Source organism: Orycteropus afer, unplaced genomic scaffold (assembly GCF_000298275.1).
Source record: "Orycteropus afer afer isolate SDZICR_OR568_19922 unplaced genomic scaffold, OryAfe1.0 scaffold00234, whole genome shotgun sequence".
Taxonomy (NCBI): Eukaryota; Metazoa; Chordata; class Mammalia; order Tubulidentata; family Orycteropodidae; genus Orycteropus; species Orycteropus afer.
The window spans coordinates 2673447-2686048 of record NW_006921821.1 but is presented as its reverse complement, the minus strand read 5'-3'; the positions used below and the strand labels follow the sequence as shown (position 1 = coordinate 2686048).

At 36.1% G+C, this 12602-nt stretch overlaps 1 protein-coding gene across 1 annotated transcript in view; it reads left to right on the top strand.

The window, feature by feature from the left end:
* The window catches only part of PTPRM (protein tyrosine phosphatase receptor type M), a 1084438-nt gene that overhangs the window by 219594 nt on the left and 852242 nt on the right, over positions 1-12602 (top strand). Inside the window, exon 4 of the mRNA XM_042782070.1 lies at positions 718-796. Coding sequence (XP_042638004.1) covers positions 718-796 — 79 coding nt within the window. The remainder of the gene's footprint in view (positions 1-717; positions 797-12602) is intronic.

The window sequence follows — 12602 nt, the reverse complement described above, 5'->3', positions numbered from 1 at the left end:
TATATAATGACTTCTTTATACTTTTACCTCATGTGTAGTACCTCTCATAAGCTTCACTATGTTTCTGGGCCAGGGATGGGGGGTATCATTTCCATTGTCTGAAACTCTTGGATGTGGAGCCTCAAAGACCCTATCTGTCCTCCCTGCCTCCCTCCAGGTTGGTTACTCACCATCACCAGCTTTCTCTGCCTGTTCATTGTTCTCTGCAGGTCATTGCCCTCCCCACAGCCTATGGTCCCTGGGAGTGTAGTTTCACTTTCTTTTTTCTCATCTGTAATTACCCCACCCTCTGATTTTATAATATATATAAATAAGTGTTAGATTATTATTTTTGTGTGATTACTTGATTCATGTTTGTCTTCTCTCTAAAATTTAAGTCATTTAGTCTCAGAGACTTTGAGGCTTTGTTCCCCACTGTACCTTCAGCTCCTGATAAATGACTCTAAATCTTTCCAGTCCCTGCTCCTAACTGTGATATTTCCCCTTTCTCAGATATGTCCTTGAGGCAGGGTTTTACCCACATACCACCCTAAAGATTGGCATCAGGTCTTACTGATCTTTTGCAGTCCTGGAAGCTGCAACGTTGACTGGTAGACATTAGGGGCTCAGTTTGTTTAAAATATAGTTGGGTGAAGTTACAAGTCTTATATATAGTATATATTTGGTAAAAGTATGACCCAAATAAGTGAATAACATACATCTTTCTTAATTTTTCAGGTGATTTTTGAAGTAATCACATCTGGACATCAAGGCTACCTTGTTATTGATGAAGTAAAGGTGTTAGGACATCCATGTAGTAAGTAGCCTCAATTTTCCTAGAAGTGTTTACTGTCTGGTTACATCTTTGAGAGTGATTCAGATTATAGGTTAACAGAAGGTCCTAAAACGTAGGAGAAAATTAATCATGCTAAGGAAGTTCCCTGATAAATCTCTAGGTATTGGTTTGTCCAGCCAGGAGTCCAATAAAATTTGTGTTCGTGTAAATGTCATAGTTTATAAGTACTTAAGTATCTCTTCAAATGAAAATCAGGAATGAGGAATAAAGGAATGCTTTGGTGTGCTTGAATGTCCTTGCAAAAGACCTACTTACTTGTTGCATAATCTTTTTTCTTTTCACTTTGAATAGTAGTAACCCATTTCTGTTAAGCAGATTCCAACTTATGGAGACCCTATGGAACAAAGTAAAACTTCCCCATAGGGTTTCCAAGGCTGTATTTATGGAAGGAAACCACTACACCTTTCTCCCATGGAGCAGCTGGTGAGTGTGAACTGTTGATCTTTTGGTTTGCAGCTGAGTGCTTAACTACTGCACCATCAGGGTTCCTTTTGAATAATAATACAAGGTTAAATATTGAGAATCTATGCACTGTGTTTCTAAGTGTAAATTCTGGTATGGTTTCTTAATTCTCATCATGTAGTTTCAAACAATATAGGTCCAAACAGACGTGGGATTGTTGACAATAAGTTACTTACTAAACCACCTAAAATCCTAGAAATGACCTGTTATTTTCCTCTTTTAAAAATAAGTGCTTGAAAAAGCTAAAATGGATAATAAACATGTATAGTTTTTAAAACATTTATTGTAAACAACCATAAACAGTTTGCCATATTGGCATCTGAACTTTTCTCTAAACCTGCCCTTCAACCTCACCATTCCTTAAGGCCTACTACAGTCATGACCTCTCCACCTATAAGATTTAAAGTTTGCAGCAGAAATGGACTCTAGCTGATTTAAACAGAGAAGGGGTTTGTTGAAAAGAAATTGGATGGTAAATAGAATTTCTGGGAAGGTGGCTGATCTAGGCACAGTTACTGAGTAGAACCCAGAGGATGAGGTTCTTCAGCCAGGACTACAGTAGACCTTGTGCTCCTACCCTGGGGAAGTAGCTCTTGTGACCAGCACAAGAAAACATTCTTCCCTGTCTCTGTGCCTTTCGCACTGTCAGCTGTCCACATTCAAACCCCTGAGTGGGATTGCCAGGTTGGGCAAGTGAAATCATGTGCTCATTCTCCTCCTAGTGGTAGAGGTGATCTGAAAAAGCAAGTTCTTTCTCATGTCTGTCATAGGAGCTGGGCCCAGCCAGACTTTTATCAAGAAACATAGAGCAGGGATTTTCTCAGCCCCAGAATAGGATGTTGAGCAGAACAATCAGAACACTACAAATGTCTGTGTTTGTGAGTGTCTGTGTGTGTCAGTGTATATATGTTGTGTATCCCATAATCACTTAAAAGCAAGATTAAAAGCAAGAAAGTACTATTTGACTTTTATAATGGTGCCCAAGTGTACATTTATTCTGTATTTTTCCCACACTTTTTTCGCATAGTTTTACATTTTTAAGGTAGATCTGTAGTATTCTGTCATACATATATACTCAATTTTATTTTTCTATTGTTCTGTGAGCATTAGATCTTTCCCAGTTTTTTACTGTTAAAAACATTGTTGTAGTAAACAACCCTCTATGGAGCTCTTGGTATAATATGTACAACTCTCTATAGGGTATATTCTTAGAAGCTGACTTGCTGGAGTATCAGGTGGACACATTTTTGGTTTTTACTAGATGCTGCCAAATTGCTATGAAAAGTGTCTGAACCAGTTTATTTTCCCACCAGCAACATATGGAAGTTTTATTTTCCCTCTATCCTTGCCCAAAATTGATGTAGTCAGGCTTTAAATTTTTGACCATCTGATAGTTTGCTTTATTTTTAGGTCCCTGGCATTAAATAGAAACTAGTTCATACATTCCTGGATCTCTGCTGATAGTTCTTATCCAAAGTAATGAGAGAATGGTTGTAAGTACAATGATGGTTGAAATATAAACACTTGCAGGAATGTCTCAGCGTGTATTGCATGGATTTGAATAGATCATTAGATTATCCTCTGTAGTAGTTACAGAAAAGACCTGCGTGATTATTTTCTGATGAGGGTATTAAAATGCAGTTGTCTGATTCCATCCAAAGGGGTTTTGCTGTCTCTGATATCTTTATTTGGCACTTTGGAGCTGCCACAACATCTAAGTTAGAGTACAGCAGTCATCTTCATTACTAAGGCAGACGTTAATTTTGTAGCCTGTCACATTTGCCTTTCTGTGTCAGCAAAAGTGCTGATTTAAAAAAGATTCCCTCCTCTTTTTCTTTTTTAATTTGGAAAAGGCAGGAAAGAGTACAATGCTATATGTAATTCAAATAGCAGGGCAAATTTAGGAACCAGAATATAATTACCTGAGTTGGAATGTGGCCAGATCCTTGCAGTAATAGCTTTGGGCTTAGGAAGGTGCCACAGGATCTTCTGATGTGCATACACGTGCTGTCTTTTGATCCACCTCTTACTGAGAGGTAAAAAGTAAAAAGTAAAAGCAGTGTGTGTCTACTCTATGCTGGAAGTCCCTCACTGGCACAAACAGTTAAGCACTTGGCTATTAACTGAAAGGTTGGCTGTTTGAGTCTACCCAGAGGCACCTTGGAAGCCCTACTCTGGTGCACATGGGGTCACCATGAATCAGAATGAACTGGACAGCAACTGGTTTTTCTTATTCTATGCCAAGCACTGTGCTGACACATGCTAGCTCTCTAGTTTATTAGAGCAAACGTCACTGCCAGGCAGCTACTGTTGCTGCACTTAATATAGATGAGATGGTGGTGGCCAAGTTTGCACAGCTGGTCTGTTACGGAGCCAAGAGATTCACCAGGTCTTCCGTGTTCTTTATCTTGGGTTCTTCCCTCTAATTCTGCATGTCGGTCTACATAAACACTTGATCCATAGAATTAAAGCCTTTCTGTTCAGTAAACACTTGATGCTTGTCCTTCTCTCTGTGCATTCTGAAATGTTCCTCCTGCAGTGTTGTTGCTTCTTTAAGAGCCTAGCCTGCTAGGGCCACAGAAACAGTGTATATGGTCTCTCCTTCAGAGAATGCAGGTGCTAGTTTGTAATTGGCTTTGCAAACTGCTGGTAGGAGACAGAATTGCAAAACAGACTGTTTACTAAGGTGATGTATGGTAAAACAGTGTTTTGAACTGTAAGCTTTAAATGGTTTTGATGATAGCCCTTCTGTAGTTATTTTTCCTCATCTCTTAAGTTTATGCAGAAAACATGCAAATACAGGATTTGAAGAAGGCTATGCTCTGGTAGCATAGTGCCTAAGGCACTTGACTGCTAACCAGAAGACTGGAGGTTCAAACCCACCAGCCACTCCTCAGAAGGAAGATGGGGCAATCTACTTCTATAGTGATACTGCCTTGGCAACCCAAGGAGGGGTTGCTATGAGTCGGGTCCAACATGATGGCACATAACAACAACAGCAACAGTGGCCTTGAAATTGAAAGCTTTACAAGTAATATTTTAAGAGATTTTCTGTCATCGCTTCTAAATAAATAACCAATCATTTCTAATTTGGCTGTTCATTAACTTTAAATCATAAAGGAGCATTAAGTATTTCATATCCCAAACTGTGCTTTCCAAATGGATGCAAAATGGCTGAACTTCTACTTCATAGTAAAGGCTCCTCTTTGGATTCATATGGGTTGATGAGTTGGCATTACAATTTTTTAAAAGTAGCTGTTCTGTTACTTGTATACGTTTGCTCATAAAATTGATTTTAATATAGTGACAATAAGATGCAGGATCAGCTTGAAATGTAGAGAATGCTGTGCAGAATCAGCAGCTTTCTGGCTTAAGACAACTTCTAATAAACATGGGTAATTCTTGCATTTGGTATGCACACTAAAATATATTTTGAATTTGATTTGATAATCCTGGTAGGAGAAACTGAAGAAGCTTTTTATCAGCTTCATAATTTTGTCTCCTGTTTGTAAATAGGCATGAACTCTTTGTATATGGAGAACTTTATTATTATCTTGTTCTTCTGGTATATGTTTTAGTACCTATAGCCATATAGCATTTTAAACAGCTTTATTGAGATACCATTCACATACTATACAATTCAACCATTTAAAGTTTACAATACAATGGTTTTTAGTATATGCCTACTTCTCACTTTCTACTATCTTGTTATCTGACATTTCTTACTAATAGCATTAATGAAAAATTTACTATCCAGCTATTTTGCACATTAATGACATATATCTGGCGGTATGCTGATGTGTGAGTCAAGAATAATGCTGGCTGTGATGGTTCACATTATGTGTCAATTTGACTGGACCATGATTACAGGGGTGTAATTTGGCAGTTATGTAATGATGTGATCATCCTCTATTTTTGCATAATACCAATTTTCACAAAATGACCTAGTCTTTGGAACCTAATCATGTGATAAGTGAGGAGTGGGTGTTACAACTTAATAAAAAAAAGAGTTGTACATCCATCACCACAGTCAATTTTAAAACATTTTCATCACCCTAAAGAGAAACTCCATACCTAATAGCAGTCAGTCTGCCTTCCTTCTGCCTTCAGTCCTAGACAACAACTAATCTGTTTTCTCTCTTTGTAGATTTGATTGTCCACGTTTCATTTAAATTCAGTCATACAATAATGTAGTATTTTATAACTGGCTTCTTTCAGTTAGTATAATGTTCTCAAGGTTCACTGATGCTGTTTCATGTGTTAATACTTCATTCTTTTTTTATTGTCAAGTGATACTTCATTACATGGACATACCAAATTTTATTTACCCATCATTCATTGTTTGATAGACCAATTTGAGTAGTTTCTAGGTTAGGTTTATGATAAATAATGTTTTTATGAACATTCATTTTTAAGTTTTTTGTGGATATTTCATTTCCCTTGGAATTACTGGAGCTGTGGTGGCATAGTACCTATGGCATTTGTCTGCTAACCAGAAGGCTGATGGTTCAGACCCACCAGCCACCTCTCAGAAGGAAGATGGGGCAATCTACTTCTGTAGAAATATCACCTGGGAAACCCAAGCAGAGGTCACTATGAATTAGAATTGGCTGGAGGGCAGTGAGTTTCATTTTTTTAATGGTGTAGTGGATAAGGCATTTAACTGCTAACCAGAAGATTAGCAATTCAAACCCACCAGCCACTCTATGGAAGGAAGATGGGGATATCTACTTCTGTAAAGATTTACAGCCTCAGAAACCCAATGGGAGTCCTTATGAGTTGGAATCAACTTGATGGGCGTGAGTTTTTTTTTGTTTTAAAGTACGTTAACTGTTTGAGATACTGCAGAGTTTACTAAAGTCAACTGTGTTTGTATATCTTCTTTAAAGAAATGTCTACTTAAGTATGTTGACCTTTTGTATATCTTCTTTGGGTAAATGCCTGTTGAAGTCCTTTGCCCATTTTTTAATTTGGGTTGTCTTTTTTAATTGCGTTGTAAGAGTTTTTTATATATCTGGATATGAGTCCTTTTGAAAGTATTTTCTCCCATTCTGTAGGTTGTCCTTTTACTCACTTGATGGCATCATTTGCAGCATAAATGGAAGGATTTACTTCTGGAGTCTCAATTCTATTCCATTGATCCACATTGTCTTTTTTGATTACTGTAATTTAGTAGCAAGTTTTAAATTGGGACGTAGGAATCCTTCAAGTTTATTTGTTTATTTATTTATTTGCTTTGGGAATTATAGTGATTTTAACCATATTAGGTATACTGAAATTTTATTTAGATATTTTAAAATACAATGATGCTTGTACAAGTTTTTCTTTTTGTTAAATTTATTCTTAAATATTTTTATGCTGTTATAAATGAAATTATTTTCAGATTGTTCATTGGCAGTGTATAGAAATACAGTTGTTTTTTATACATTGATCTCATCTCCTGAGACCTTGCTGAACTCATTTATTAGCTTTAATTGTTCTTGTGGATTTTTAGGATTTTCTCTGTGCAAGAACATTTCATCTGTGAGTAGAGATAGTTGTACATAGGCTTTTCCAATGGATGTCTTTCATTTATTTTCTTCCCTAACTGCCATATCAAGAATCTCTACTAAATGTGGAATAGAAGTTGGACGAATGAGCACCATTGTCTTCTTCCTAATATCAGAAGGAGCAGTATTTCACCATTAAGAGTGATGTTAGCTGTGGGTTTTTCGTAGATACTCTTTATCATAAAAGAAGTTCCCTTTTAATACTTAGTTTATTGAGTACTTTATTCATTTAAAAAAATGCCTTTTGTATCTATCAGATAATCAAAGTAGTTTTTGTCCTTTATTTTAGTGATGTAATACATGACATTACTGACTTTTGGATGTTAAACCAATCTGGCATTCCTCAGATAAATCCCACTTGGCCATGGTGTGTAATTCTTATTACATATTGCCATGTGGGATAGTAAATACAAAGTTTGTGTATATGATGACTTGCATTCTAAAATCTAAAATATTAAAAAGAATCATGACCCATGGTTTTGCTTCCACTTTAAAAACAAAATAATATAATGAAAAAGATGAAGAATTCCTTATAAACTCATGTGCTTTATATTAGGTAAAAAACTAAAAACTCACTGCCACTGAGTTGGATCTGACTCATAGCGACCCTCCTTGGGTTTCGGAGACAGTATCACTATGGAGGTATATTGCCCCACCTTCTTTCTGATAATAGGTAAAGTGAATACAAAATCCAAAACTATTCTGTTACTAGTTTGACCATTCAAAATAAGTTAGGAGTTTCTTTCAGCATTTAAGAATTGTTAAGTTCCCAAAAGGGCATCCTAAGTTCAAGCAACAAAAGATGTAAAATAGACAAATTGGACTTCATTAAAATTAAGCACTTTTGTGTATCAAAGAACTTTACAAAGAAAATGAAGAGACAACCTAGAGGATGGAAGAAATATTTGGGGATCATAAAACTGATAGGGATTTAATATCTAGAATACATAAAGAATTTCTATAACTCAACAACAAAAAGGCAAACAACTCAAAAAATGGGTGAAATAATCAAATAGACATTTCTCCAAAGATATACAGATGGCCAACAAAAACATGAGAAGATGAGCAATGTCATTAGAGAAGTACAAATCAAACAATGAGATGCCTCTTAATTCTTATTAGGATGATTATTATCAAAAAACAAGTGTTGGAGACAATGTGGCAAAATTGTAACTCTCATTCATTGGGAATGTGAAATTGTGCAGCCACTGTAGAAAATATTTGGTGGGTGGATCCTCACAAAAATTAAGTATAGAATTACCATATGACTCATTAATTCCACTCTTAGGTATATCCTCAGAAGATTTGACAGCATAGACTTAAACAGATAAGTGTATACCAATGCTCATTGCAGCACTATTCATAGTAGCCAAAATGTAGAAACAGTCCACCTGTCCATCAACAGATGAGTGGATAAACAAAATGTAGTTCATACATACAGTGGAATATTGTTCAACCATAAAGGGTATGAAGGTCTGATCCATGCTATGACCTGGATAACTCTTAAAAACATTATGCTCAGTAGAAAAAGTCAGACTCAGAAGGATAAATATTGTATGATTCTAATTACATGAAATAGCCAGAACAGGAAACAGATAGACACAAAAGTGTATCACTGTTTACCAGGAGGAATGGGGAGTTACTACTTAAGGAGTATTGGATCCTGTTTGGGATGATAAGAAATTTTTGTAAATAGATAGTGGTGATGGTTTACAGCATGGTGAATGTGATTAATGTCACTAAATGGTACACTGAAGAGTGGTTGAAATAGCAACTTTTTAAAAAATATATGTATTCTATCACAATTAAAAAAAAATTACCCAAAATTCATTTTTCATTCATTAATTTATTGCCTATCCATACAATGTGTGCCTATTTCCAAATATAGATTTTTATGAAGACCATTAAACACTTTAATTTAAATAATTTAAAAATAACAAAAAATTATAATTGTTTTCTGAATTATGTTTTGTTGAACAAAGACAAAATCCTATGCTTTGATTGAGAGATACTTAGGAGTCAACATTAACATTTTCTTTTAAATATATAGGAACTAAAGTGGGATTTTTCTCCAAATGAATATCATTCTTTATGAAAAAGATGCAGTCAGTTTATTTACAAAAAGTTACTTGTGCATGCCAACAGACTTAGGTTTTCTCTGAAGAAGGTTGAATCTTTTTTTTTTTTTTTCACTTGAATAATGGTCCATTCTTTACTTTAAAGCATAACAAAGTAATTTTTGCCTGGAATATGTTCAGAGTAAACTTTTTTCCTTTACTGGAAGTTACTTGACTCTTTGGTCCTATAGCCTCGTTTGTGGGATGAGGATGATAATAATAGTAATAATACTTTATCACAGGGTAAATATAGGGATTAAATGAATTAATATACATAAAGAACTTAGAATTGTTCTTAACATATACTAAGGGATCAATAAACACTTGCTATCATTTATTATTATTATTGTTATTAGGCACTATGTTCCGATAAGCTCACTAGAATAAAAAATAATCAACATAAATCAAATCCCCATTTTTTTCTTCTCTGTTCAATTCCAACATCAGCTGCCCAGGCAGTACTTCTTTCTCTGACCCTAGCCCCCTGGACGAGCTAGATCAGATCTCATAAGTTAGAAGGTCACCATCCTTTAAGACTTTCAAGTCTGCTCAACACTTCTCAAATGTTAGTCTCAAGTTTGAGATGTCACATGACACCCTCACTTCTGACCTGCCAGCTACAAATTCAGATAATCCCTCTGTCCCCTCAGGAACCAGACGTAAGTTCAGTAGCTCCCTTCACTCTTGACCTACTAGCTTCCACTATTCTCTCAGGTTCAATAATTCCCTACTACAACTCGCAGAATACGTGGTAAGTGCTCTCCTTATGATTACAACTTTGTTATAAGGGGTAAAAATCGGGGTCAGCATAAAGAAGAGACTCAAAGGATAAGGTCTGGGAGGGCTCCAAATGTGGAGTTTCCTTGCCTCAAGGAGGGTGTATTACTGTCCTGAGAACAGATGTTTTCACCAACCTGGAAGCTCATGGAGTTTCTGTGTCAAGAGCTTTTATTGATGGTCTCCTCACACAATGCGAACTCTGGCCCCTTTCGCCTTAGGTCAGTCGATATCATGGGGTGATCATGAGGTAATCAGAAGGTATTACCTGGTGGGACTCTCAAACCTGGCTGACTCCCACCCCAGAATCACTTCATCACTCACCTAACCTATTAAGCATAATCTGGAGTCCTTATCAAAGACACTTAAATTCCAGGATGTTTGTAGAGATCTCCTCTCAGGAACCGAGGACAAAGATCAAATTATTTGGGTAGAGTTAATGTAAATTCCACATAGTGTTCGCTGTAATTTGCAAACTTAAGCAGATAAATCGATTGATTTTTAGATGGAATAGTTTGGTGATGTCCATTTTAAAATACAAAATCTGTAAATATATTATTTTTCATGTTAGAATGGTAGCACAGGATCGTTCTTCCTGGTAACAGTAGGCTTCTTGCCAAATGACTTGTTTGGGATGATATGTTGCACAAATAGAAATGTTGACTGCTTATTCTGCCAGTTGGGCAGGCATCCAGTTCATTTCAGCCCATGCCATTACATTAAAATGTCAGATAAAAGGTGGTTAGGACACAGTCCTCTTCTGTTCCACTTCAGTTTGCACTTTGATCTTGCAAATTACCGTTCTCTGATTTTGTTGCTAGTATTTTGATACAGCCTTTGAAGAATCAATAGTAATGAAACATCTACAAAATGACTTGGTCAATGAGAATTTCTGGCTTTGGCATCAAAGACTGATTTTAGATCAATTAATACTCTCATACCTCTATTCTTTTTTAAGACTATTTTCTTAGTAAAAAAACAATGGAATATGGAAGAGATGAGAAAATAGGACAGTTGTACTAAAAGACCCATTTGGTATTCATGGAAGGTATTTAGTTTTCAGAACTCCTGCAGATTTTAGAAGAAAGCTGGCATAGCATTTTGAAAGGGTATCCAGGAGACAAATGGGTTCATTAAACAAGAGGATTTGGGGAGAAGGGAGAATTTTTGAATATGAGAGATTGAAGTTCTCCTTTCTAAAGATGCTGTGCCTAGTGTTACAATTAAAGTTATTTGGCATGGTTCAGAGCATATAGCTCAGACTGAGATCTCAACTTTTCTGGCTGTAGAAGCCTTTTTCTTGGGATTGTTTCCAGTTTTAGGTGCTAAATCCATTATTTTATATAACAGTGAACATTATTACCAAGGGTATTTTAAGTATGAGACACACAAAATGCCTTGTCTGTATCCTCTGTTTAATCTTCATTATCAACCCTATTTTTTTTCCCTAAATTCCTATTTTACAAATAATAATAATAATAAATAAAGTCACACTAACAGTTGGGCTAAGGAACTTTTGCATGTATTTAGAGCCAATAGGGGCTGAAATATTGATGTTTGAATACAAATGTACTAAAATCCAAAGCTTATATCGTAAACCTTAAACTGCTTCACAACCCAAAACAGTTCTAAGATGTATATAGCACTAGGCAGGAACAAACCAGACCTCTTAAAACTTTGCAAAGATTATGTAGGCCTTTAATGTTTATTGAAAAAACATATGCACACTGTTAGCAGAAATTTCAGCTTTCATGTTCTTGGCAGAAACTGATCTGCCAAGAATTCACAGTCCCCTTTTCTTACTCACCCTGAAGGGTGAGTTACTGTTGACAATTCAGGTCATTTATCTTTCATTTGAAAAGGATAATTTGCTTATAAATAAATGTGTTTAAGCTTAATAAGTTTTGATGTCTTCATCTGGTTTCCATTTGAGGCATGGATTTATTTTACGATTTTTGCCTGATTCTTTCTTTGGTAATCTTTCCTCAACCAAGTAAGGCTTTTTTCCCACCCAAGGGAAGCCCCTCCCAAAGTACAGTTTTAGAGATGTGTAAATGCTTTGTTTTATGTTTACCTTATCATCCCTTTATCTCACTGTGCCAGTAATGAGTGCTGTCAGACTTTGAGAATGTTGCATTGAGGATCAAAATATTGTAAAGAAGTGGTAACTTTCTTTCTGTACAACATGTCTTTATTAAGGATGGAGGCAAATAGGAGAGTCTGACTATGACACAGTCCTATCTTTGGCCTCCAAATTAAAAGTGTAAGTTATGATCTAACAGACATCCCCTTGGTGAAAGTTAAGTATTATTAACAGAGTATATTGATAAATTGGTGGGTCAGGTGTAATTTTTGCATTTCATGAAGAGATCCAGGTTTGATTCTTGGCCAACAAATTCACGTACAACTACCAGCCCCCTGTCAGAGGAGGCTTGCGTGTTGTATGATGGTAAATAGATTTCAGCAGAGCTTGCAGACTAAGACACACTAAGAAGAAAGGCCTGGTGATCCACTTCAGATCATCATCTAATGAAACTGTATGGATCAAATGGTCTGATCTGCAGCTGATTATGGGGTTGGCGTGTGACCAAGTAGCATCTTTGTTCCATTGTTCATAGGGTTGCTATGAGTTGGGGCTGACCTGATGATAACTAATAATATTGTTAAATGAGTTTTGCTGAGTTAGTCTCTTTGGTTCAGGTAGCCATCGCTCAAAATGTGGCCCTAAGGAAACCAGTCTTCCAAAGACGGACTTAACAATGGATGGAAAGACCTACCTATAGCAGAAGCAGTCTGGATAGTCCTGGCATTGAAGTTTTTATTAGTAGTAAGTTAGATGGTAGAACAGAATATATATTATAT